The sequence below is a fragment of the Gymnodraco acuticeps genome, unplaced genomic scaffold (genome assembly GCF_902827175.1).
Source record: "Gymnodraco acuticeps unplaced genomic scaffold, fGymAcu1.1, whole genome shotgun sequence".
Classification (NCBI taxonomy): Eukaryota; Metazoa; Chordata; class Actinopteri; order Perciformes; family Bathydraconidae; genus Gymnodraco; species Gymnodraco acuticeps.
In genome coordinates this window covers 1,050,800-1,072,523 of record NW_022990764.1, presented here as the reverse complement: position 1 = coordinate 1,072,523, position 21,724 = coordinate 1,050,800, and the positions used below count along the sequence as shown (strand labels likewise).

Sequence of the window (21,724 nt, the reverse complement as noted above, 5' to 3'; positions counted from 1 at the left end):
CAGCTGCAAACATATTTTAGTGATGCCAGGAAATAAGTTTATTGGTTGTATATAATGTAAAAGAGAGGAGATTGTCGAGACAACAGCATTTTTTGAAACAGCAACAAAAAAACAAAAAAAATATATATATGTAATTTATATATATGTAATTTGAAACGTTCCAAGGCAGTGTAACTTCTCATTTGTTTTTCCTTTGTTAAACTAGTGACCAGAAAAGCAACTGCAATTGTTTTTTATTTTTATGTTACCTTATTAAATGACCAAATATGAGGCGAACCTCTCGGAAGAAATTTCCAAATAAAAGTCCTCGTCTGGTGAAAGACACTTTAAGATAGATAAAGGTTTTTAGATATCATTGGAATTACAAGAGGCCGTTGAGCTTTATAATTGATCATTTAATTTCTCCTGCGCATATTATTAATAATAATACTGCAACTACTACTACTGTACTACTACTACTAATAATACTTTATTGATCACCAGGGGGAAATTCATAGAGCTACATAGCAGCACATCCAGTAAGTATAATCAGTCCCAAATTGACCAACCAAAACATTAAAGTGATTAACATCATAAATGCATCAATAGTTATAAAAACACAATTTAACATAATGCATTATTCTGAATGGTATTTTACTTTTAATAGAGTTCTCCACAGCATGATGATCCAGTACAGTTAATAAGAGGTCTCTTATGTATGCAGTATATTAAAATCATGCTTATTTTGGAACAAACCTCTGCTTAAGTTCTATGCTGCGTTCAGGTCACTTCGCTCAGACCGTCCCCTCGACAAAGAGAGGTACAGAACAAAAGACTTGGAATAAACATTAAAATAAAATCACATGAAACAATTTCAGTTAATTTGACAATAAGACAATAACAAACAAAACACATTTTTCAAATACAATAATTTATTAAAGCATCTTTAAATTCTGATATAAAACATTTTCTGATTTTTCTTCTTCAAAATAATCAGAAATCTCAGAAATACAGTCATCGTCAATGGCAAGATCAGTCTCTGGTGTGGCCGCCGGCAGCTGACCAGATCTCCCAAGTGAGTACGATTGGAGAGTGACGGAAGACGGTAATGCATCGTGAGGTAAATACTAAGCTCGTAATGTTTGGATCATACTCATGAACTATACTGTAAGTTGACTGGCATAGGCATCCTTTGTGTTCATTTACTTGGAAGAGAGAAACTATCTTACAAGATTAACAGAAGGAATTGAGCATGTTCGGTGTCGAGGGCAACACACAAAAGTTTGTTTGCGTTGACAAAAGATAAGAAACAGGGCGCAAAATGAAGAAAATCAATAGTTATGAACAACGTGTTTGAATCTACATGTCTGTGTCTCAGAATGCACCAATAAAAGAGAAACAAAAGTACTATGACGACTGCATCAATACATTTCCAGCATGCCAATAACCTCACTCAGACTGTTACGCTCCCAATCCATTGGTACTTCCATACATAAATACACCCACCCAAACATGGCCTTTGACATCACTGAAAAAACACAGTTAAACAATCTTTAGACACAGACACACTCAACAAGCAATATCCTACTTGTTTCTAAAAACACATCCTGGAACATCAGTTTCAGCAACTTAACCTAAAGTCTGCACACAACATACACAAAGTACTTTTTCTAGGAGAGAAGCGCAACATAGTTTTACTTATTTTAGTTATTGTGTCTTAGGACAAAATACTCGACTGCAGTGGTTATAGATGTTGCATCTCCACTGATGCAGTGGTTCATGTGGAACTTCCTTCTTTTTGTATTTATTAGGGATTTGCTTTTGTAGCACATTCAGCGGTGAAAGCCATAACTACAACTGAATCTGCACTCAATCCTTCAGTCCAGAATAATAATGAATACTTAAATAAGGCAAGCACAATAACCTGAGGGAATCTCCATTTAGGAGAACATTCATTACAATTGAGGACAACAGTCAGTCTGCCAATGAAACACATTCTTTGATCTAGTTTGGATTTATGTTGTACACTTTTGGATTCAGAAGTCAAATAAATATCTGTTGTGAAATGTGAGACAAAGGGGTAGGGTCTTTTTGATTTGTTTTTCTTTCAAATCCACAAAAATATACATGAATATACATTTCAAGAGGTGAGAAATGACCAGTGTAACTAATGAGAGGGAGTGTCATGTTTGGAGACTGTATGGAGGTTAGCAACACGGGACGAGTGTAAAGCTTAAAATGGTGCTTAGCTTGAATGTTGCCACTTTTGCCACAAGCACAAGAGCCTTTTCTGTCTCTTTGTGGAAATGAATTTCTCTGGATGGAGTTGTTTTCTGCGTTGCTACGTAGTCAGTGAAAACCTCTGAAACACAATCTCTATCGAGGAGATTCTTTTTCATGGTGCCGTCCCCTCCTCTTCTCTCGGGTTATCTTTATCTGAACATGTTTTGAATCCTGTCAAGTCCATCACCTGATCCAGTTAGTTCCATAGCTGGACACAGACTTCACACTGCAGCGCTTCTTCACAATCATGTTTATGTAGGCTTTCATGATCTTTGTGATCTCTCCAACCTGTATAGATGAAACACAAAATCAGAGAAGATAAGCACATTCTGAAATCCTGTTCCCTCAAACACACACAATCTTATCTGTGGGAAATATGACGTACCTGGGGTGTTTCAAAGAGCATTTCTCTCTCATCCACGGTGATTTTGTAGGTGCATGGCTGCGGAGCGCCAAAGAAAACAATGTGTTCATATGGATAGGTCTCTAGAGGCTTGGGCTCTCCTCTCTTGAAGACAGACACATTTTCAGCGCTCACACTCAACCAGAGGTCATGAGGGAAGCCTCCTTCTTTGCACTAGAAAAACACACAAACACAGGGAGATATAAACTTAAGACAGTATGTGCAATGGGCTGGCAGGTAACTACACACTGATCTGCTGGACCAGTATCAAGGCCTGTATGCAATTATGTCCTGAAAATGTAATACATTTGCCCTTATCCTGATCAAAAATGTTTTTAATCCCAATTAAAGGAATTGTTGGACCTACCTGTCTGTTCTGACTGATATATTTACGAATAATATATTACCTTTCAGATGGGGCGTTTTTCCCCAAAACTAGTATTGTAATCATTTTGACTGAAAATCTAAGAATGTAAAAGAGGATGCTCTTTGTAAAGTGTGCAAGCTTACAAAATGTATTATACTCTTATGAGTGACCATTGACACTGATTTTATGTTTGGCTTTATGTTGAATTTGACATTTACAACAGGATACAAGTGGTATTATACATTGTTATGTGGCAATGATGTGTTCAACTGATGATGAGGACACATGTTACCACAATATAGGCAGGACATTTGTATCACAATATTGAACAAGTTATTTCATTATGAGGGTTATTACTTTTGTTCTATTAGGTTAAGTGCAAATAACGCTTTTCAGGCTTCAAGGCTAAAACTGATCTTCTTCAACACATCTAGTATAAGTTGCGTTAACTTACCTCAACGTCAAACAGTGTGGATCCATATCCAGGCCACTCCTTGATGATGGTCATGTATTTGAGCATGGCCTGGTGCTGGTCCACCCCGGTGTGGCGGGACCACTTCTCCACGATGCTCGCCCTGGTGGCAGACGTCTCCTCCTTTATCCACATCTCCAACATCTGCTCCTCCTCCATGCGCTGCTTCTTCATTGAGCCGGTCTTCAGCCCCCGTCGCAGGGTCCCGTCCAGGAAGCTGGTCCTCCGACGCTCCAGAGTTTGGCCTGTCCCTGAGGTTGCTCCCACCTTGGTGAACTGGAGGATGCGGTTGCGTAGGCGACCCACAGGGTAGACGTTTTCCAGAGTCCAGGTGACCTTCGCTTTGTCACCGAACAGAAACTGCAGGCGCAGAGCGGCCAGGTGCTGCAGGGTCTCCTCTCGGGAGGGGAAGTGGCCGCGGGTCAAACTCTCGTGTGCCTGAAGAGAACAGCATCATCATTAGCACCGACTTGTGAATGAACCTTTATAAAAGGTGTATGAAGAAGATTAAAACACACCTGCTCAAACATGAACGCAAACTCCACCCCCTCTTTAGGCATGCTCTCCACATCCAGGAAGCAGTAAAGCTTGAAATAGAGTTTCCATTGGCCTTCATCCTCAGCTTCCTCACTGCCAGCCAGTCTGTTGGAAAAGCCACAAACCTGTCATTTACCCATCTAAATATTGGCTTTGCATATGTTAAATATCCTATGTAACAGGGGCCTAATTTTAAATAATGTTATCAAACATAATGTGTAATAAAAGTAACCAGGAATGTTAGAATACCTTTCAAATTTGGCCAAAACATCAGCCACAAGAACTCGGCTTTCCACAGCTCTGTCTATATTGTTGTTGTGTTCAAAGAGTGCAAACATGTTTCTGCTGTCCTCCATAGCCAGACCTCGGATCAGCTTCTCCACCACCTGGAAAAAGCAACACAAGATAACAATCATAATCCTCAGTTTGCATTAGTAAAACTCCTTCTCTAGCCAAGCATAAAAACAACATATCTTTATCAGAGTTTGTGTAAGGTAATCGCAACGATATCTTCCAAAAGGAACATTTAAACTAGTCTGTGCAGCAATGACCACAGCTTACCTCTCCAGCACTGGTGTGTGAGTTAATGGAGATCTTGCAGGAGCCTCCTCCGTGGCAGTACACTGTGGTGGTCATTTCCTGTCTGGTAAGCAGTGCCACGATTTCCTCTTGAGAGGGAATAAACTCCCTGTTCTTGGTCTTTTTCAGAGACTCACTAACGAAATGGGCGAACATTTCGATCTCTGTGCCGGGGTACAGCTCCTTAATCCTTTAAAAAACACAAAGGCACAAAGACAGTGAAGTCGAGGTGTCACCCCTTTGTCAGTTTGACTATAGGATTGTTATGAATCATGGCATAACCAGACATTCACTGTACCTTTTGAGGTGAAACTTGAGGTAGCGAAGGATACCTCGGCTGGGCAGGAAGGTGCAGCTCATACAAGTGAGGAGATGCCAGTGGGCGCGATTGGACAGGCTGTTTGGGTGCGGGACGTGATTGGTTTGTTTGATCAGCTGACAGTAAACCTCGTCCCTTAAAGGCCTCAAGTCTTGACAGGTCTGGAGGATTCCTTGGATGATTGGCACGGGGTCGGACACGGCCTCCATCTCCTGCAGTGAGTTGAAAATCTTCACCGCCTCATCCTGCAGGCTGGTATAACCCTTCTCCTTTTGCACTGGGAGAGAGGGACAGACGGAGGATTTAAATTCAAGCAAGGCAACTACAATTCTTTTTGATAGTAGTAAAATAATATTAGATCACTTTCAGATATTATGGTAAATATTTGCTTTAAAGGTTTATTTTAGTGCATTCAAAAACTAGGAGGCTTTTAAATGGCATAAACATATACATGCATCTATTGAGGTATGTGTCACTGTAACAAGCGAAAAAGATTGGAGTATGTGCTTTGTGTATCGTCAAACAATGTAAATAGAGTATTTGATTCTGTCAGGATTAATAGAAGTCCTGAACAGCTTGCTAACAGTTGCTGCAGGCCACTGAACTCACAGTGGACGCTGACATCTCCATAGGGCAGAGGTAGAAGAGGGGAGTGCAAAGGATGCTGGGTATATCTCAGGATGGGGTTCCTCCAGTATGTCTGCTCCACAGCCTCCACATTCAAACTGCTCTCCTGGACAAACAGAAGACGGGACCTTTAGTCGAGTGGTCATGAATTAACTTCACGACAAAGTAGAGCAATTAAAGTAACAAATAAGAGAATAGAAATATCAGTGATGAGCATTATATTTGCAGTAAACAGTTATGTGGTAGAAAAAGAGGTGAGCATTTAAGAAAATCACGGCACACACTCAGTGAGTAGAAGTACCTCACTTTACTACAGTGTGTGTCCCTGCCAAAGGTTTGCATGACTGAACATAATTGGAGTTCAAAAATATCAATATGTTAAGAGCATGTAGAGCAGAATTACATTTATAAATATTATTATATGAGACACATTAATCTCGTCAGACATTGCACACAGACAATCAGATATTGTCTATGACATTAGTAACAGAGAGAAGCACGCAGAATAATCCTTTAATACCTTGATGTCCCTGATGAGTTGTTGCGTTGGCGTTTCAATGGGAACTTTGCTGTCTATCGCTCCCTGTATGGCATTCGCCCACCGCATGGCTTCATTCAGCATTTTGGTGTAGAGTCGGTAAGAGTGTTTACGCCCATGGATTATTATATTCCAGTAACCTGTGTCAAGAAAACAAAGTCATTAGAAGCCGTACAAAATGTTTACATCTAAAAACGATCAGATACCTTTAAGAGACCAAAGCTTAAACTCAATATATCAGTATATTTCTGTCGCTCAAGATGACTGAGAATAACGTTGACTCTGAACTGACCAGTGTCCTTGAAGACTTTCTCGTCCGGCTGCACTACGGAGCAGAGGCTGTTGAGCACCAGAGTTCCCAGTTTGGAGGCGGTGCGTTCCGACGACTTGTAATAGTCCAGAGAGGTTGTAGTGAGAACAAACCAGCGCTTCTTCAGCTTCAGAGAAGAGCTTTTTGCTCCTGACTTCATCTCTTTATGTAGCCAGCCTGAGGGAAGATACATCTTGTTGTAAATATTTGTTTAATATTAACTTTTTTTTACCTAATTCATAGCATGTTGGTTTTTTCCGGGCAGGATCTTTTCAGCTAAACAGAAGTATCCTACCGCACAATTACAAGAATCAACTCTCACATCCTAAACATCCCAGAGTGTGTCTCAACTGACTGACCTCTGACTAAGAACTCCTGTCCATCAACCCGGCAGTCTCCCTTGGATTTCTGCAGCAGGCCGATCCAGTGGTGCATCTCCTCAGCTGTGTCTGTGTTGCAGTGGATCACTCGGTTAGCCGTGATGATCACAAACGAGTTTGGTCTGCAAAACAGATCACATGAACAGTGTTGTTATCCCTATATTTGATATGTACATGCTGCAGTTCCACTAAAACTGCAGTCTGAATAGATCCTGTAGTGTTATCGTTGTTCCTTACCTGTCCGGGTTGTCTGATGCACAAACAGAATCAATCAAGCCCACATCTAGTGTGCCCTGGAGACAAAAGGGACATTTGAATGACTTGTTTGCAAATTTGGGTCACAAAGGCATATTTCTGACAAACTCTTCGTTTGATACATACTGACCCCTTGATAGAGCAGTTAATCATAATAATAATCATATTGTACATACTGGTAACTGTATTTCTATGTAATGTGGCTTTCATGCTTCTCTTTCCATTATTTTGTTATCCTGTTGATTTTCATTTCATTTCTAAATCTGCTAAATCCTATTAACACCACTGCAATATTTGATTGACCATACTGTACAAAGGGACAATAATAAACCAGTGTGTGTATTTTGCTTCTTCACTTTAAATAACCATATGACCCAAATCTGGACCATCATACTTTGACTGATTCAGTTACACGCCTCATCATAACGGCTGAAAGATGTTGACTTGAGGCTGGGGCTCAGGCGAGGTGAAGCAGCACTCACCACTGCATTCTTGGGGTTGGCCTGCTCATGGTTCATCTCCAGGAGCTGCTCCGGGCTGGCGCTGTGGACCCGACTCAGCACATTGAACCAACCACTGGATGGGGTCAGAGGGAGTTCAGAATATAACAGTCAGCAAACATATAATTGAAAATGACATTGTGAATTTCCTCTGGCAACCACAAGGGGGAACTTTATCCCACACATGGATTTAACAGAGATTATGACAAAGAAAAACACCACATACAAAACAGACACAGTAAGTACATGATATCTATAGAATCTATGGATATATCATACCTGGCATCTTCTGGGGACTCAGCATAGATGTGGTAGGTCCTCTCGTCAGTCACAATATTCAGTGCATTCTCCTTCTCATGATTGTCCACTATATCCCTACAGAAACACACAGTCAGACAAAAACTTATATTGTTCTGTTCTTCTTTGACACATATAATGAAACCCCCAAAATAGGTAAGAAAAGTAAAATATATATATTTGAATCCCAACATCGGAGGACAGGGTCTTACTTGGCTGTCCGGACATCGATGGTTCCTTTCAGCTTCTCTTCGCTGTCGCTCTCAAAGTACATGAGCTTCGACTCCCGCAGAACAAACCAGCGCATCTTCCAGTTGCGCCGAGACAGGGTGGACATTCCTCCTCCTTTTTTGTAAAGCCAACCGGATTTGAGGGAGTCCTGCTTGGCCCGATACCACATGAAGGTCTCGTCCTTCAGGACACACCAGCGCCGACGCCAGGGGATCATCAGACCACCTGAAGGCGGAGAGGATGTTCATTTATTAATGTTTTATAGGAAATCTCAGTGTTATGGGAGCTGTAAAACAGACACCCATACACAATCATTTAATAGCTAACAAACAGCTAAAGCAGAGAATACAAGTACTGAAACATAAAGACAAAGTTAAGCAGTAAACAAAGAAAGACTGTTTTTTTAATTGATAAAACAACCAGAAATGCCACGTTCAGCTGCTAAAATGATGTGTGCCTGCTGGGTAGTGATTTGGTAAAGCAGGGTCTATGCAGGAATCCTGAAGTCAAATGTAATACCTTTTAAGACCTTTTTTAAGACCCTTTCCATACATTTTAAGACCTCATCGCAACTTCGAGTTCTAACCGGTTACATTGGCGACACACTTTACCTCACATTTACTCTGTGACCCGCTCTATCGAAATCAGTCGGAAGTCGCAACGGCTCATTTCAAAATAAACGTGGATTTACGTAAAAAACTATTTTTTCGGGGTTCGGGTGTTTTGTTTGATTTTAAACAAACAAAGTCTTGGCTTTCAGAATATGAAACTTTTATTTCCAAAAACACACGATAAATACATGTTTGAAGCTTGTAAAGGGACGAAGACAGGCACCTCTCATTCGCAATCTGCTCTTCCGCAGCGCCGCCCCCCCTCCCTCCGGCTGACATTATGAATGTAAGAGTATAGTAATCATAGATAACACGGCAGGGTCCGTTACAGTTTGTTTTTATCTGATTTTAATTAAACAAAGTCTTGGCTTTCAGAATATTAAACTTGTTTCGGCAAATTCAGATGATAAATACAGCTTTGAAGCTTCGGCATAATTACAAGTGGAGAACGGAGTAACTTAACGTCACAGCAGGCATAACAACAGCCGGTGTTTCTCGTGAGGGTTTTCCCCGGGAAACAAACACAATACACACAAACGCAAAAATACACAAACACACACACACACTCGCGAGCTTCCCCTCCAAACGAAAATATCTTCCCTCCGTAGTATTTTGATAATTTGCTAATAATCAATCAGATCGATGGATTCCAGAGAAGAGGAAACTTTGAAGGCCTTTTTCTCAAAATGATGACTGTGACAGTCATTATATAATGTGACATATTTCGCTTAATATTTGGAGTACAAAAACAATCCTGATATCATTAGAAAGCTAGGAATCTCCTCTTTCCAGCAGTGTATACAACTCAAAATGTGTCTTCGGGGCAATGCGACTGATTTGGATGGAGCAGGTCACATATTGATTGTAAGATAGCACAACTAAACAGAGTGCAGACAGACTACTGAAGCCTCCTCTCCACATGAACTTCAACCTCTCTGTGAAGGTCAGGTTTAATGCAGTATGCTGCTTTGTTGCTTCTGTACTCTTTCATTCCAGTAGAACTCCTCAGAAACCATCAGAAACCAGTATTTGACCAATAAACAAAACAATTGACAAAACTTTGAACTATGAAATATATTAAACTTTGGTGAGCTTCAGCGGGGTAATGCCATATAGGAGCTCCCTCACAAATACCCAGGGGTCATCACCCTCACACATTTGTCATATGTTTACAAAAAACGATATATATGTTAAGACTTTTCTCGTTCTTAATATAGACTATATTTAGGGTCGATATGTGTTGACCTTACTTTAAAATAGCAGATCTCTGTGACCGGATATAGTTTGGCTTAGACCCCGGCCCCACGAGGACGCATACAGTAAAACGCATACGCAAACGCAAAAAAGTCTTCCGTTCACACGCATTCGATTCATTAACGTGTCCGTTCACACTAGACCGCTGGAAATGCTGGAAACGCTGTAGTACATATGCCAGGCCTGTAAGTGGCGCTGCTGTCGCCACAAAATACACCAAAAGCAGCGAAGAACACCCCGGAGCATGGTTGTCATGGTTGCCCTTCTGTTTATTCTCCGCGGTGGACGGCGTGTTCTCCTGCTGTATATCTCTCAGGTAGTCCACCAGCAGATTAACCCCCCCCCCCCACAGAGCGGAGGCAACGAAACTTAAAATAAGAAGCAGCATTTTATGGCACGCTATGCATGGGGCCACCTTGAGGGGGTTTCCCGACATGTTGTTTCAGTAAATAAAAGGGTGTTTCGTGTTGTCGTTGCTGTGGACCTTCTTAATACCTTGGAAAATGCCGTTTAATACTTTTTAATAGCCTTAATTTTCGCTAAATTGATTTAGCAACTTTTAATACTTTTTAAGACCCCGCGGACACCCTGTAAAGGTACTCACTCTTCATGTAGAGGTAGCCGTGGAAGTATGGAGGCCCAGTGCCATTCAGTAGATTCACTCTCCCATTGGAAACCTCTTCATCTGTGTCCACGAAGCCATCGTTTTCCTCATCGCTGTCAATAAACTGAAAGACATAAAAAGCAGCATTTATGACGAGTGCTGTATTTCAGGGATATAGCTGCACGAGCAATGTGCTTAAGAATCTGGTGTTCCACATTTGAATATTAAAACCTGTATACTTTTTTTTTCTTCAAGAAAGAACAGGCTTTTATTTTCTTAAGACTACTCAAAGTCAGAGTCTTCATTCAGTAATTTCGGTACTGAGACCAGTGCCATACATCTGTCTGATCTTGTTGTCAATCAAACCACCACACACACACACACACACACACACACACACACACACACACACACACACACACACACACACACCACACACACACACACACACACCACACACACACACACACACACACACACACACACACACACACACACACACACACACACACACACACACACACACACACACACACACACACACACACACAACACACACACACACCACACACACACACACACACACATCACACACACACACACACACACACACCCACACAGCTCTCCCTTTGACGTTATGCTGATCTGACAGTTTTATGTCTGAGCTCTCCGCTTGACTTGCAGAATCTGGGAATAGATTCACACGCTCATCAGCAGAGCCAAAACAAATAATTGCAACAGTATTTCACTGTGATTCTAACATGAGCTGAGCCTTTTGATATGTTAAGGGGGGGTTTAAGCGTGCACACATGCACACGGAATGTTTGAAATGGGGGGAAAATGTTTACTATTGGGAATCAAGATGTGTGTTTGTGATTAATGGCTTAAGTTAGATTTGACCTATAGGAAAATGCACTCATTCCCTGCATTTTTAGGGCAAAAAGTACTCGAAACAACATTGTTTTTCGGTTCAACTGCAATTCCAATCACTTTTTTAGCTAAATAAAGATACTCCAAATGGTATGCCATCTGGATTAGATGTGTAGCATTTGACAGAAATGATTCTCAGCCTATTAGTCCTCACCGAGTCCGAGCTGCCTCTGAAGGAGTCCAGGCTGTTTTGGGTGCAGGAGGATTTCCTCAACACCTCCTCATCTGTTATATGGCCGTCATTGGTGCTAGCACCCGAGCTCCCATGAGCCTCCTCAAACTCCTCCTGGTCATAGTCCGACTCTGGGTCTGGCAGGTTCTGTTGGGGCCGCTCCTCGATCACAGGCTCAAAGTCGGACCCCCTGCTGACCCTCAGGCTCGGCTGCCTTTCTCCATTAGTGACCACAGGAGGAGGAGGGGGTCTGGAGGTGCGGGAGTCGGAGAGGAAGGGGGCAGGACTCAGTCCGTTGGGGGAAAGGAGTTTTGGTGTAGCAGGAGAGGAGGCAGAGACAGGGACGGCAACTAGTCCTTCTGCAAAGTCAGGCGGAGGAGGGGGAATACTTTGGAATACTTCTTTGTCCAGAGGAACCACAGCCGGAGGAGGGAAGTCAGGCAAAGGAACACACTCTTCTTCAGCGTGGAAACCCTCATCTACCTCCTCCTCGGCTATAGGGGCTGTGGAGTCAGTGGGGTCGTGGAGGTTCTCCTCACTCGAGAGGGATGGCTCTAAACCACCAAAGTCCAGGAGCTCTAGAAACTCAGTAGCCACGCGGGAAGCCTCCTTCTCCAGTCTGAAGATCTCAGCGTCTCTCATCTGCCGCAGCTCCTCGTGGGAGACGTCTCCGAGGAGGGACACGCCGTCCTCCTGCTGCTTCTGCAGGCGCTCGATCTCTCTCTCCAGCCGCTGGATCTCCTCCATCTGCCGGCTCTCCTCCTCAGAGGTGTGACTTTGGGACTGAGGCTGCGGCAGCTCCTTATGCAGACAGGACAAGAAAGGGCAAGAGACCTAGAGAGTAAATAAAATACTTTATGATACCACATTCACATGTAATTTTCTTCCTGTTACTTGAATATCATTTAGGGAAAAAAAGGAATTACCTTCTGACAGACTCCATTTACCAGTGACTTCCTAAAAATGAAATGAAAAACACTTAGTGTGACAAGTTTACATAAAGGACAAATCCAAATTTCAAATGATGGCTCTTCAATGTGTCGCCAAGAGGGAATGACTCTACCTTTTCTCCTCTGCTTTAGCTAGAAGTTTCTGGCCTTTCTCCTTCTCCTTCATTAATCTCAGCTCCTCCTCCCTCCTCTTCATCTCCTCGTCAATCAGCCTTTGTCTCTCCTCCTCCTCCTCCTCCTCCCTTTTTCTCTTCTCCTCCTCCTCCCTTTTTCTCTTCTCCTCCTCCTGTAGCTTCCTCTCCTCCATCCTCCTCCTCTCCTCTTCTACGCGCCTTCTCTCCTCTTCCTCTTCTCTCCTCTTCCTCTCCTCTCGTTTCTGTTTCTCCTCCGTGAGATGGCGATGGAGTGATCGGGCCAGCTGGCCTCTGTGATGTTTCTGCAGGATGATGGTGGCGAAGCGCAGGCGCAGGAAGACGCGTCTCCAAAAGTGAGCGCGGTAGTTCTTCTGGATGGTGACCACGCTGGACTGAACCCTCTTATATTGTTTCCTAATGACAAGATGAAACACACACATTTAAAGTGGACCTATCATGCTATATTTGAAACATATATTGTAGGGCCATACCTATACAAAACATGTCTGTGAAGTTTTTTTTTCAAAATACCAAACAGTTCACCCATTGTAGCCATGCCTCATACTGCTCAACCCCTTCTTTTGAAGCCCTGTTAGAGAAACGCAGATCTTGGGTCCTTAGCTTGAAAAAAATAAATAAGAGGAGGCGGAGCTAATGCCTGATCAGAATTCTACCGGAGATAAAGTTCAATTCTGCTGTGATAAAACACCATCCTGTTTAAACCACGTCAAGGATTATTTCTGAAATAGTATGGAGCTCAAATGCTTTTTCTCTTGCAGGTTTATCACAAGGTGAGTTCCTTTTTTATTTCCTGCTTTTTAAACACATGTGCTCTACAGCAGGGGTTCCCAACCGCGGACTGGTACCGGTTGTGTTACTGCCGGGCCGTGAAATAGCGGTGAGTTTATCGTAATATTTTCAGAATTATAAATATATAAAAATATTGTATCATAATCTTTTTTTTAAAAAGTGTTTTTCGCACCTATACCAGTCATATTATTTCCTCCAGTAGCCTAGTTAATCTTTCACCAGAAAACCGTTGAAAATTGCTTTTATGATGTTTCCGAGGGATTCGGCGGCTCAGGGTCTCAGCCTCTCGTGCGCACGAGAAAGTTACCGGTGCGCCAAGTAGGAAGAGGCGCGCACAGGAGACAACCGTTTCATTGCAGACTGTTGTGTTTATGTGGGGAAATGGCAGTGCATACATTATTTGAGATATATTTCAAACTCGGACTTCATTTTAAGGACATGTCGGCCAGGGGTGTAGAGCTATTTGTTTAAGCACCGGATTGGCAAAACAGGAGAGTAAACCAGTCTGCCTTGATCTATGAATTCATGTCCGGGACACTCACAGTACCTGCTGCCCGCAGCTGTTTTATAGAAGGAACACCTCCTTCACTTCATGAAATGGCTGCAGCATCAGGAGGCAGCGGGACGTGTAACTCCGCCTCTGAGAAGTGCAGCACCAGCGCGCCGAGAGCTGTGCCTTTTTACGCACCGCCTTCGCTGTGTTTACCTTCATCAGAACAGCTTGAGAGTGACTGCAGGCTGCGACGTGTTAACCACACACACCTCGACACACATCTCTACACACATCGAACTGCCCGATTACTCCCCCTTTTATTAGTTTTATGAAGGAGATGTCCAGTCACCAAGGCGCATGATGTGTGTGTGTGTGTGTGTATGTGTGTATGTGTATGTGCTCTGCTCAGCTCTGTGTATTCGGTGTGTTTGTGTCTGTCCGACACCGGCATTTGTTTTCAAATGACCATGAACAGTAATTTACACACATCTTGCTAACTCCATAGGTAGCCTATATCAATTCAATTCAAAACCTTTATTTATCCAGGTAAAATCCCATTGAGATCAATGATCTCTTTTTCAAGGGAGACCTGCAGCAGTAGGTTCCACAAGAAGACATAAACAACAGAACAACAAAAGGACATCATACAGCAAAATGTACAAGGATTACAATTTACATATTTAACCACAAGTACAGGTACCAACAGCATCTGATTTTGTAGCATCCAACCGAGCTTTAAAAACATGTAGTGGTACTAGCTTGGTAATTTTCCATTCTTTTTGCAGACTGTTCCATGTTAGTGGAGCTGCACATCTAAAAGCTTTCTTCCCTAAGACAGTCCTAGCACTTGGCACATTTAATAAAACCACAGCATGCGATCTCAGGCAATAAGTACTTTCAATTCGCAGAGAGATCAGGGAGCAGATATAAGATGGTAGTTTATCCAACATGGCTTTGTAAATGAAAAAGTACCAGTGACCGAGCCTCCGTACAGTAAGTGATGGCATAACCGCCTTGGTATACAGGGTACAGTGATATATATATGCGGGTGTTCCCAAAAATAAATTAGTTTAATCTTAATCTCGATGTAGTGCTAAATGCTGTCGAACGTGCACCGGAACGAACGTCACTATCAGTTGTTTTCAGAAGATATTATGATAGTGTCTCACACACACACACACGCGCACGCACACACACACACCCCCTGGCGACCGGACATCTCCTTTATAATGCACCTTCTCCTCGTTTTCCCAGCATTCACTGGATTATCCGTAAATCATACAAACAAAACCAAAACGTTGATTTATCTGTTTTCCAATTTTGGTTTTAAAACCGAATAACGTCGGTTTTTTGGTTTTCCGAAAAACCAAAAAACGACACTGGTTCTTTTTTAAACGTTGTTAATATGTTTTGGATGCATATTGTTCTAGTATTTGTTCAGGCTGTTACATACAATTAGCCTCTGTTGCTACCTGCTGGTGGTGAGTAAATATTAAAATTGACAACCGGTCCGCGATTTTTTTTTATGCATCTGCCGGTCCTTGGCACAATAAAGGTTGGGAACCCCTGCTCTACAGCAGTGCTTCTCAAAGTTTTGAAACATTTTCTCAGCCAAGTACCCCCTGACCGACCTCGGACATTTTTGACAGAAAAAGCCTATATAAATAATTACAATATAGTGATGTTCCATCAGTGTTTGATTTATTAACTCCTTAATGCACAAATTACAACAAACTAAGGATATTTTCATCTTTATGCATGAAAAAAAAGATTTTTCCAAGGAGTTTTTCAATTGAATTAATATATGTTTAACAAACCAATGGACAAAATGATATTATATTAAAAACTATAAATACAATACCCAAATGTAACATGTTTATATGAGGACCCCCTTAGTGGTTCTAGGAATATTTTATATAAAATTGTGTTTTCTATTTAACTTATTGCACTAAGATTATTTTTGTAATCATGCATGGTATTTTTTTAATTAACCTTTTTATTTGTTTTACCTCACGTACCCCCTGCAGTACCCCAACGTACCCCTAGGGGTCCGCGTACCCCCATTTGAGAATCACTGCTCTACAGTACAGGTTAGCTCTGAGTGTTAGCGAGGCTTGCTAATGTAAACAAAGACGTCCAAAACACGTCAGGCATTGTTTCTGATAGCAACTTTCTGTGGGTCCACCGACGTCAGTTCAGATGGATCCGTCAGTTCGGATGGAAATCTGTATCCGCTCGTTGTACACCCGTTTTTAAAAGATTTGGGTACGGAGGAAAAGAGAGAGGGTTTTATTTTCTGACGCTGCGTGAGTTCCCCGACACACCGGGGACACATATGTATGTATAAAAGACATCACAAAGTGCATTTTGCATGATAGGTCCACTTTAAATCAAGAATATACACATGTGTAATCCAATATTGTATGTCACCACAAATGTATTTATGACAATGCACAGCCCTTTATCTCTCCCAATTCAAATAAACACCCTGGTGAGAACGCTTGTTTATTGTGACCTTTGCAATGTTTAGATCTTGTGCTGTCCCATTGTGGCCGTGTGGGCAGCCGTGTTCAGGCATTGCATACACACACATAAAAACAGCGCACACACACACGTGACTCACAAAAAGGACCACACACAGTGCTCTGACTCTCGGACCCGCAGCCTGGCCTAGTAATCACTCCGTGGCCTGTGACTGGCCTCAGAAAAGAGGTAATGTTACATGTAATAACACAAAGGCTTTACTTGTGTTTTTAGGGAACTTTCCTAGCCTCCGCCTCTAACATGAGCAGCTCTGAAGGGAAGGAAACTCACAACCTGAACACTCATCCGTCCTATTATACTCTCCCAACAGAGCCTTTCAGAGTGACCTTACATGTTGAAGCACACAGGTGGAGCACCGTTAGACTACAACCCTGAGGGTGTCTGCATGTGCACATTTTTTAAGCAGCACAGTGATGGATGTCGTCCTGTCCGACAGGCAGAGCGGAGAGGGGGAAAAGTTGCTGCTCAGGCTGAAACACCTGATATTTATTCAGTGAATAAAAACAACATTGACTGTTCTGCTGATTGTGAAGCAATACATTTAAACCTTGTTGAAGCTCACAGATAACTATGTACAGCATATCAAGGGTGGCCCTACTAAGCAGCATGAAATGGACAATATTTATTTTACTTTTATGCTCTAGGAGATGTTTTAAAGTTGTTAAATTCATTGTATTCCTCTCTAACTCATTAATAAGAAACAAGAGAAATATTATAGATGCCATGACTCTATGTTGTTCGTGGCTAATACATTACATCATATGGAAATATTTGTACATTTCTCAAACTGTGAAAGAACAACTGACTTTTTTTTAAAATACTTTTTTCTTCCCCTGTTGAGGGCCTAAGGACTTTTTTATTACATTCTTTGGTGATCATACTTTATTATTTCACATACATAAGACTTTCTGGAGTTCAGGAAAGTTGTAGAGATTGTTCTCCAAAGTTCTTTAAAATATTCTAAAAATACACTGGACAATTCCTGTATACCTTAATTGCACTAGATCATCTATAAAGCTGAACTTATACTGTATATAAACCCCCATAACACACACACAGACAAAAAGGGAAACATGTGCAAAGGCATGCCCCCAGCCCCCTCCAAAAACCACACGCACAGGCTGTACACCTCGATTACAAAACAAACACTGACAACTGCCACTGCCACTCAGCCCCCAACACTCACCTTGCCACATAGCTGAGGATGTGGGCGCGGATCACCATGCCAGCCCTGCGCCGCACCTCTTCCCTCTCCTTCTCCAGCCTTTGCTCCAAGGCCTCCTTCAAGAACACCTGCGGGACGGGCAGCGCCACGGCCGACAGGGAGTGACCGAGTGAGAGAGGGAGGTTGGGGAAGGGAAAGACACAGGATGGGTTAGTTCCTCTCCTTGGTAAGGCTGCAACAGAGGGCCCAAAAGAGATGTGAAGGGCCCCTTGTTGTCTGTTGGCAGCACCCTGTGCCCACTGCAGAGGACGCTTTGGTGCAGTTAAGGCTAGCGGGCTAGCTGCTCTCCCTGGCTGCAGATCAGATCAGAGGGGGGGGGACTGGCACGGGGACTGCAGTGTTGCTGCTAAAGCCGATGCTGCAGAGCCTCATTGTGTTCCTCCCTGAGCATTTCCCTACTGCTGCTCTCCTACCGCTGCCTTGGTAGCTCGACTGACGTGCACAGGCAGAAAGTCACAGTAAGGGAGGGGAGGGGAGAGGTAGGCAGAGGAGGGATGGGGGGATGAGGGGGAGGGATAGTGGCTTGTGTCCAGACAGAAAGCCACACCCCTCCTTGCTCTTGTGAAGGAAGAGAAAGAGTTTAGTTAACTCTTTCCTCTCTCCCGGAGACTTTTAAAAAGTTGGCACAGTGTCTGTGAGACATCTGACAGCTTATTCTAGACCTAAAAGCTAACAAGGAATACAAATAGAGCAGTAACATGATATTTTAAAACATAATCAGTTTCTGTTCAACCATGAAAGCAGGCTGGGATAACCAACCAGTTTATATAATAAGTCAATATCTGTCACTAGCCTGGAGGATGAACTGCTTCTATAAAGGGTGAGACCTTTGAGTTTGTGTGTGTGTGTGTGTGTGTGTGTGTGTGTGTGTGTGTGTGTGTGTGTGTTGTCCCCAGATGTTCCACTAATCAAAGGACACCGCAGCTGCAGCCGTGCCTGCCTCTGTAAAGTCTGTGAAAAGAGGAAGCTTCCTCTTCGTCCACATCCTTCCCTCGTCTGTAAAACAAATGTCTCGCAAACACACACACATATATACTCACACACACCAGACACACACTTCATGCAACATCACCCCGGCCCCTAATTCTGGGCAACACACTTCCTCTGCACACAATCAGCATGTATATAATTACACACAGATTGTTTCTCCGAAGGAAATGTAGCCCCCTTTCTGTCTCCCAGCCCCCTTTCCCACAACCCACACTACATTTCCCTCAGCCCCAAAATATGACTTTGCCATCAAAAACACAAGCATGTGGGCAGGATGACACAGACTCGGTCGTGGTCTTGTTCTGCTTGTAAAGTGGAGCAGTCATTAACAGAGACAGTCTAAGGTCAAAGTGCTGACCCATGAAGTTTTACCCACAGAGAAAAAAAAGGTTCCTGTCTCTGAAGTCAGTAATACACGGTGACTGCAGAGATTTATACTGTGTGCATGTGTGAGAACTTTAATATAGATCGGCATGTGCACATTAGTGGTTATGCACCAGTTCTAAACTTAATAAGAAACAACACATGAAACATGTTGGTCTCAACCTCTCAACGTATATTCAGCATGTGTGCAGCTGACACTATACATAGTGTGCCAGTCAGATGGTGTATTACAACTAAACTGTCCGACAAATTTGAAATGTCTCCACGATTAACGGCTGCAGAGAAACCACAGCTTAGAGCAGGAATTAACAAATGTGGATTTAGTTGATTTTAAGAAATCCTATAAACCGTTTTATTTATAGCCTTCGCATGCTGTGAAAAGTCCATCTTTGCTGAGTTCAAAATTAGGCAAAGAGGTCATTAAAAAGTTAATCATTCATTGGGAGAGAACAAGAGAACGCTTTGCTCTGGGATGGATTGTTTGAAACAAAGGGGCAGAAGAAAAAAAAATAGCGCTATGATAACTTTTCAAGATAAATAACCATCGCCACTCCAAATCACTCGCCGGTTGTTTTGTTCATCCTCATGAAGCTAACTCTTTCAGCTGAAATGAGACGGCCTCAGGATTATGGTAAGTGCCCGCGTTGGGTTACAGTAACAGTCGTTGGTGTTAGGGGTTTTACGGAGTGGCAAGTTACTCAGTGGTTGCCAGCAGGAGAGCCGAGGATTGACCACAACCGGCCACACAAACATTTGGGACATGAGTCACATCTGGGGCTGTGCAAACTGAACTGTGACACCCTTTGGGAATGACAGCAGCTCGACTTATTGAGAAAAGAATATTCCCAGAAACCCCCGCATTTACCCAATTTGCAATAGAGCAGGATTTTCTGCTTAAATTGACTGTGTGCCATATATTTAAATCCATGAAGGAAAAAGCTTAAAAACTTGATTTCTGAGAGGTTGAAACATGTTTTTAGAGGACTTAAATGACTGACTGGTGTACTGCATATTCTATCTGTTTGAGAGAGTTGGCACTTTCATTAATGAAACTATGGGGAGTAAAAACATTATTTCAGAGTCAACACTTTCGTTTTTAGAAAGAAAACTGTTGGGATAAGGTGAAAAGCTAGGTTGGTTCTGGGTTAGGAAAGTTGGTACGGTAGCTATGAGTTTGGTGTGTGTGTGCTTCACCTTTGACTTCCCCAGTTGCCACTCCGTCTTAGTTTTGTCATAATGTGAGAGAAGCTCTGAGCAGCTCTGCTTCTCATCGTCTGAGGACATTTGGTTCTTCAGAATCCTCTTATACCTGTGGAGACACACCCACATATGTTTAGTACAAATACATACATTTAGAATAAGAACAGCAGAAGAAGAATATTGGGAATTTGGTTTGTCTTATTTCAAGCTGTCCAACAGAACTCTTATTAGGTGACTCGTCAGCTTTGGTGAGTACAGTATTTTGCTAACACTGTATATTAAGGTACACAAATTAACCATCAACTAGTTTTTAATTAACATGCATATTAGCAGTATATTGGCTCTTTATTAGTCATTATAAAAACACTTATTAATGCCTTATTCTACAAGTAATAAGCCATTAGTTGAGTTTTTCCTCAATAACCCTCTAATTAGTGCTTATTTATTGCAAGCAAGGAAGTTGTTGTACATGAGTTTTGGTCTTAATATGCGCTGCTCAATATGGGCCTAATAAGGCAGTAGTACCACAAGAATAGTTATTCTCCCATTATAACACTTAACAAATATGATCTATTCTTATGTAACAAGACATGAAACTATAAGTGTTAATTGTGTCTAAATAACTCAAAATTAGGTATTTCTATCCAATAAACATGTTCCCTATTTTAAAGTGAATTATTGTTCATAACCAATAAGCTATTAGTTTGACTCTAATTGACCTGAACAGGTTCCCTATTCTAAAGTGATCTCCTCTTCACACTTTGTAAATACATTATAGCACACATCTACTGAAATTAACCTCAACAGTACATGAACAAAGTAGGCACACGTTGAAATATCTGTTTTATTAATGAACCACTAAAGAGAGGTTCAGACACATGTCAAGTTTCTCCAAGGCTGAGAACACATGCAACCTGTACTTTTTAATAAAAACAGATTTTTTTTATTTTTGATCATACTGTGTGACCTGCTTGTATGTACTTACACAATATGTGTACTGTTCTCTCTATGTGTTGTACTGTCTCCGTGTGAACATAGATTAAACAGCCAGCCAAACTCTTTTGAGAGCCAGGAAATGAGCAGCCATGCTCCTTTATTGGCTTATTTGCAGTTACTGACATTCAAACGGAGTGAAACTATATAAAAAGAAGTTACAAGGCACTTAATGATCTGATACATGCAAGTGTAACATACACAGATTAACACATAGGACTGCTAAGTGTAAACAAGGTAAATATAGCTAATGCTAGCAATAAGCATGTGTACAGGCTAGTATGGCTAACGCTAGCATGTATGCTAACGCTAGCTCGAATGCTAACGCAAATGCTAGCGCGAATGTTAACGCA

At 42.1% G+C, this 21,724-nt stretch overlaps 1 protein-coding gene across 4 annotated transcripts in view; it reads right to left on the bottom strand.

The window, feature by feature from the left end:
- Positions 1 to 893: 893 nt before the first annotated feature.
- myo10l3 (myosin X, like 3) overlaps positions 894 to 21,724 on the bottom strand; it is a 69,155-nt gene continuing 48,324 nt past the window's right edge. For 2 of the 4 annotated variants that reach the window (XM_034232349.1, XM_034232352.1), the window contains 21 exons: positions 20,373 to 20,487; positions 17,766 to 17,872; positions 12,712 to 13,146; positions 12,575 to 12,605; positions 11,631 to 12,482; positions 10,547 to 10,670; positions 8,059 to 8,302; positions 7,829 to 7,924; positions 7,532 to 7,625; positions 7,032 to 7,087; positions 6,774 to 6,916; positions 6,397 to 6,591; positions 6,087 to 6,244; positions 5,549 to 5,672; positions 4,919 to 5,216; positions 4,603 to 4,810; positions 4,291 to 4,427; positions 4,023 to 4,146; positions 3,487 to 3,942; positions 2,648 to 2,839; positions 894 to 2,550 (listed from right to left, as the gene is read on the bottom strand). In XM_034232349.1, coding sequence (XP_034088240.1) covers positions 2,446 to 2,550; positions 2,648 to 2,839; positions 3,487 to 3,942; positions 4,023 to 4,146; positions 4,291 to 4,427; positions 4,603 to 4,810; positions 4,919 to 5,216; positions 5,549 to 5,672; positions 6,087 to 6,244; positions 6,397 to 6,591; positions 6,774 to 6,916; positions 7,032 to 7,087; positions 7,532 to 7,625; positions 7,829 to 7,924; positions 8,059 to 8,302; positions 10,547 to 10,670; positions 11,631 to 12,482; positions 12,575 to 12,605; positions 12,712 to 13,146; positions 17,766 to 17,872; positions 20,373 to 20,487 — 4,294 coding nt within the window. In that variant the 3' untranslated portion in view covers positions 894 to 2,445. The remainder of the gene's footprint in view (positions 2,551 to 2,647; positions 2,840 to 3,486; positions 3,943 to 4,022; positions 4,147 to 4,290; positions 4,428 to 4,602; positions 4,811 to 4,918; positions 5,217 to 5,548; positions 5,673 to 6,086; positions 6,245 to 6,396; positions 6,592 to 6,773; positions 6,917 to 7,031; positions 7,088 to 7,531; positions 7,626 to 7,828; positions 7,925 to 8,058; positions 8,303 to 10,546; positions 10,671 to 11,630; positions 12,483 to 12,574; positions 12,606 to 12,711; positions 13,147 to 17,765; positions 17,873 to 20,372; positions 20,488 to 21,724) is intronic. The other 2 variants (XM_034232350.1, XM_034232353.1) reach the window with 1 other exon arrangement.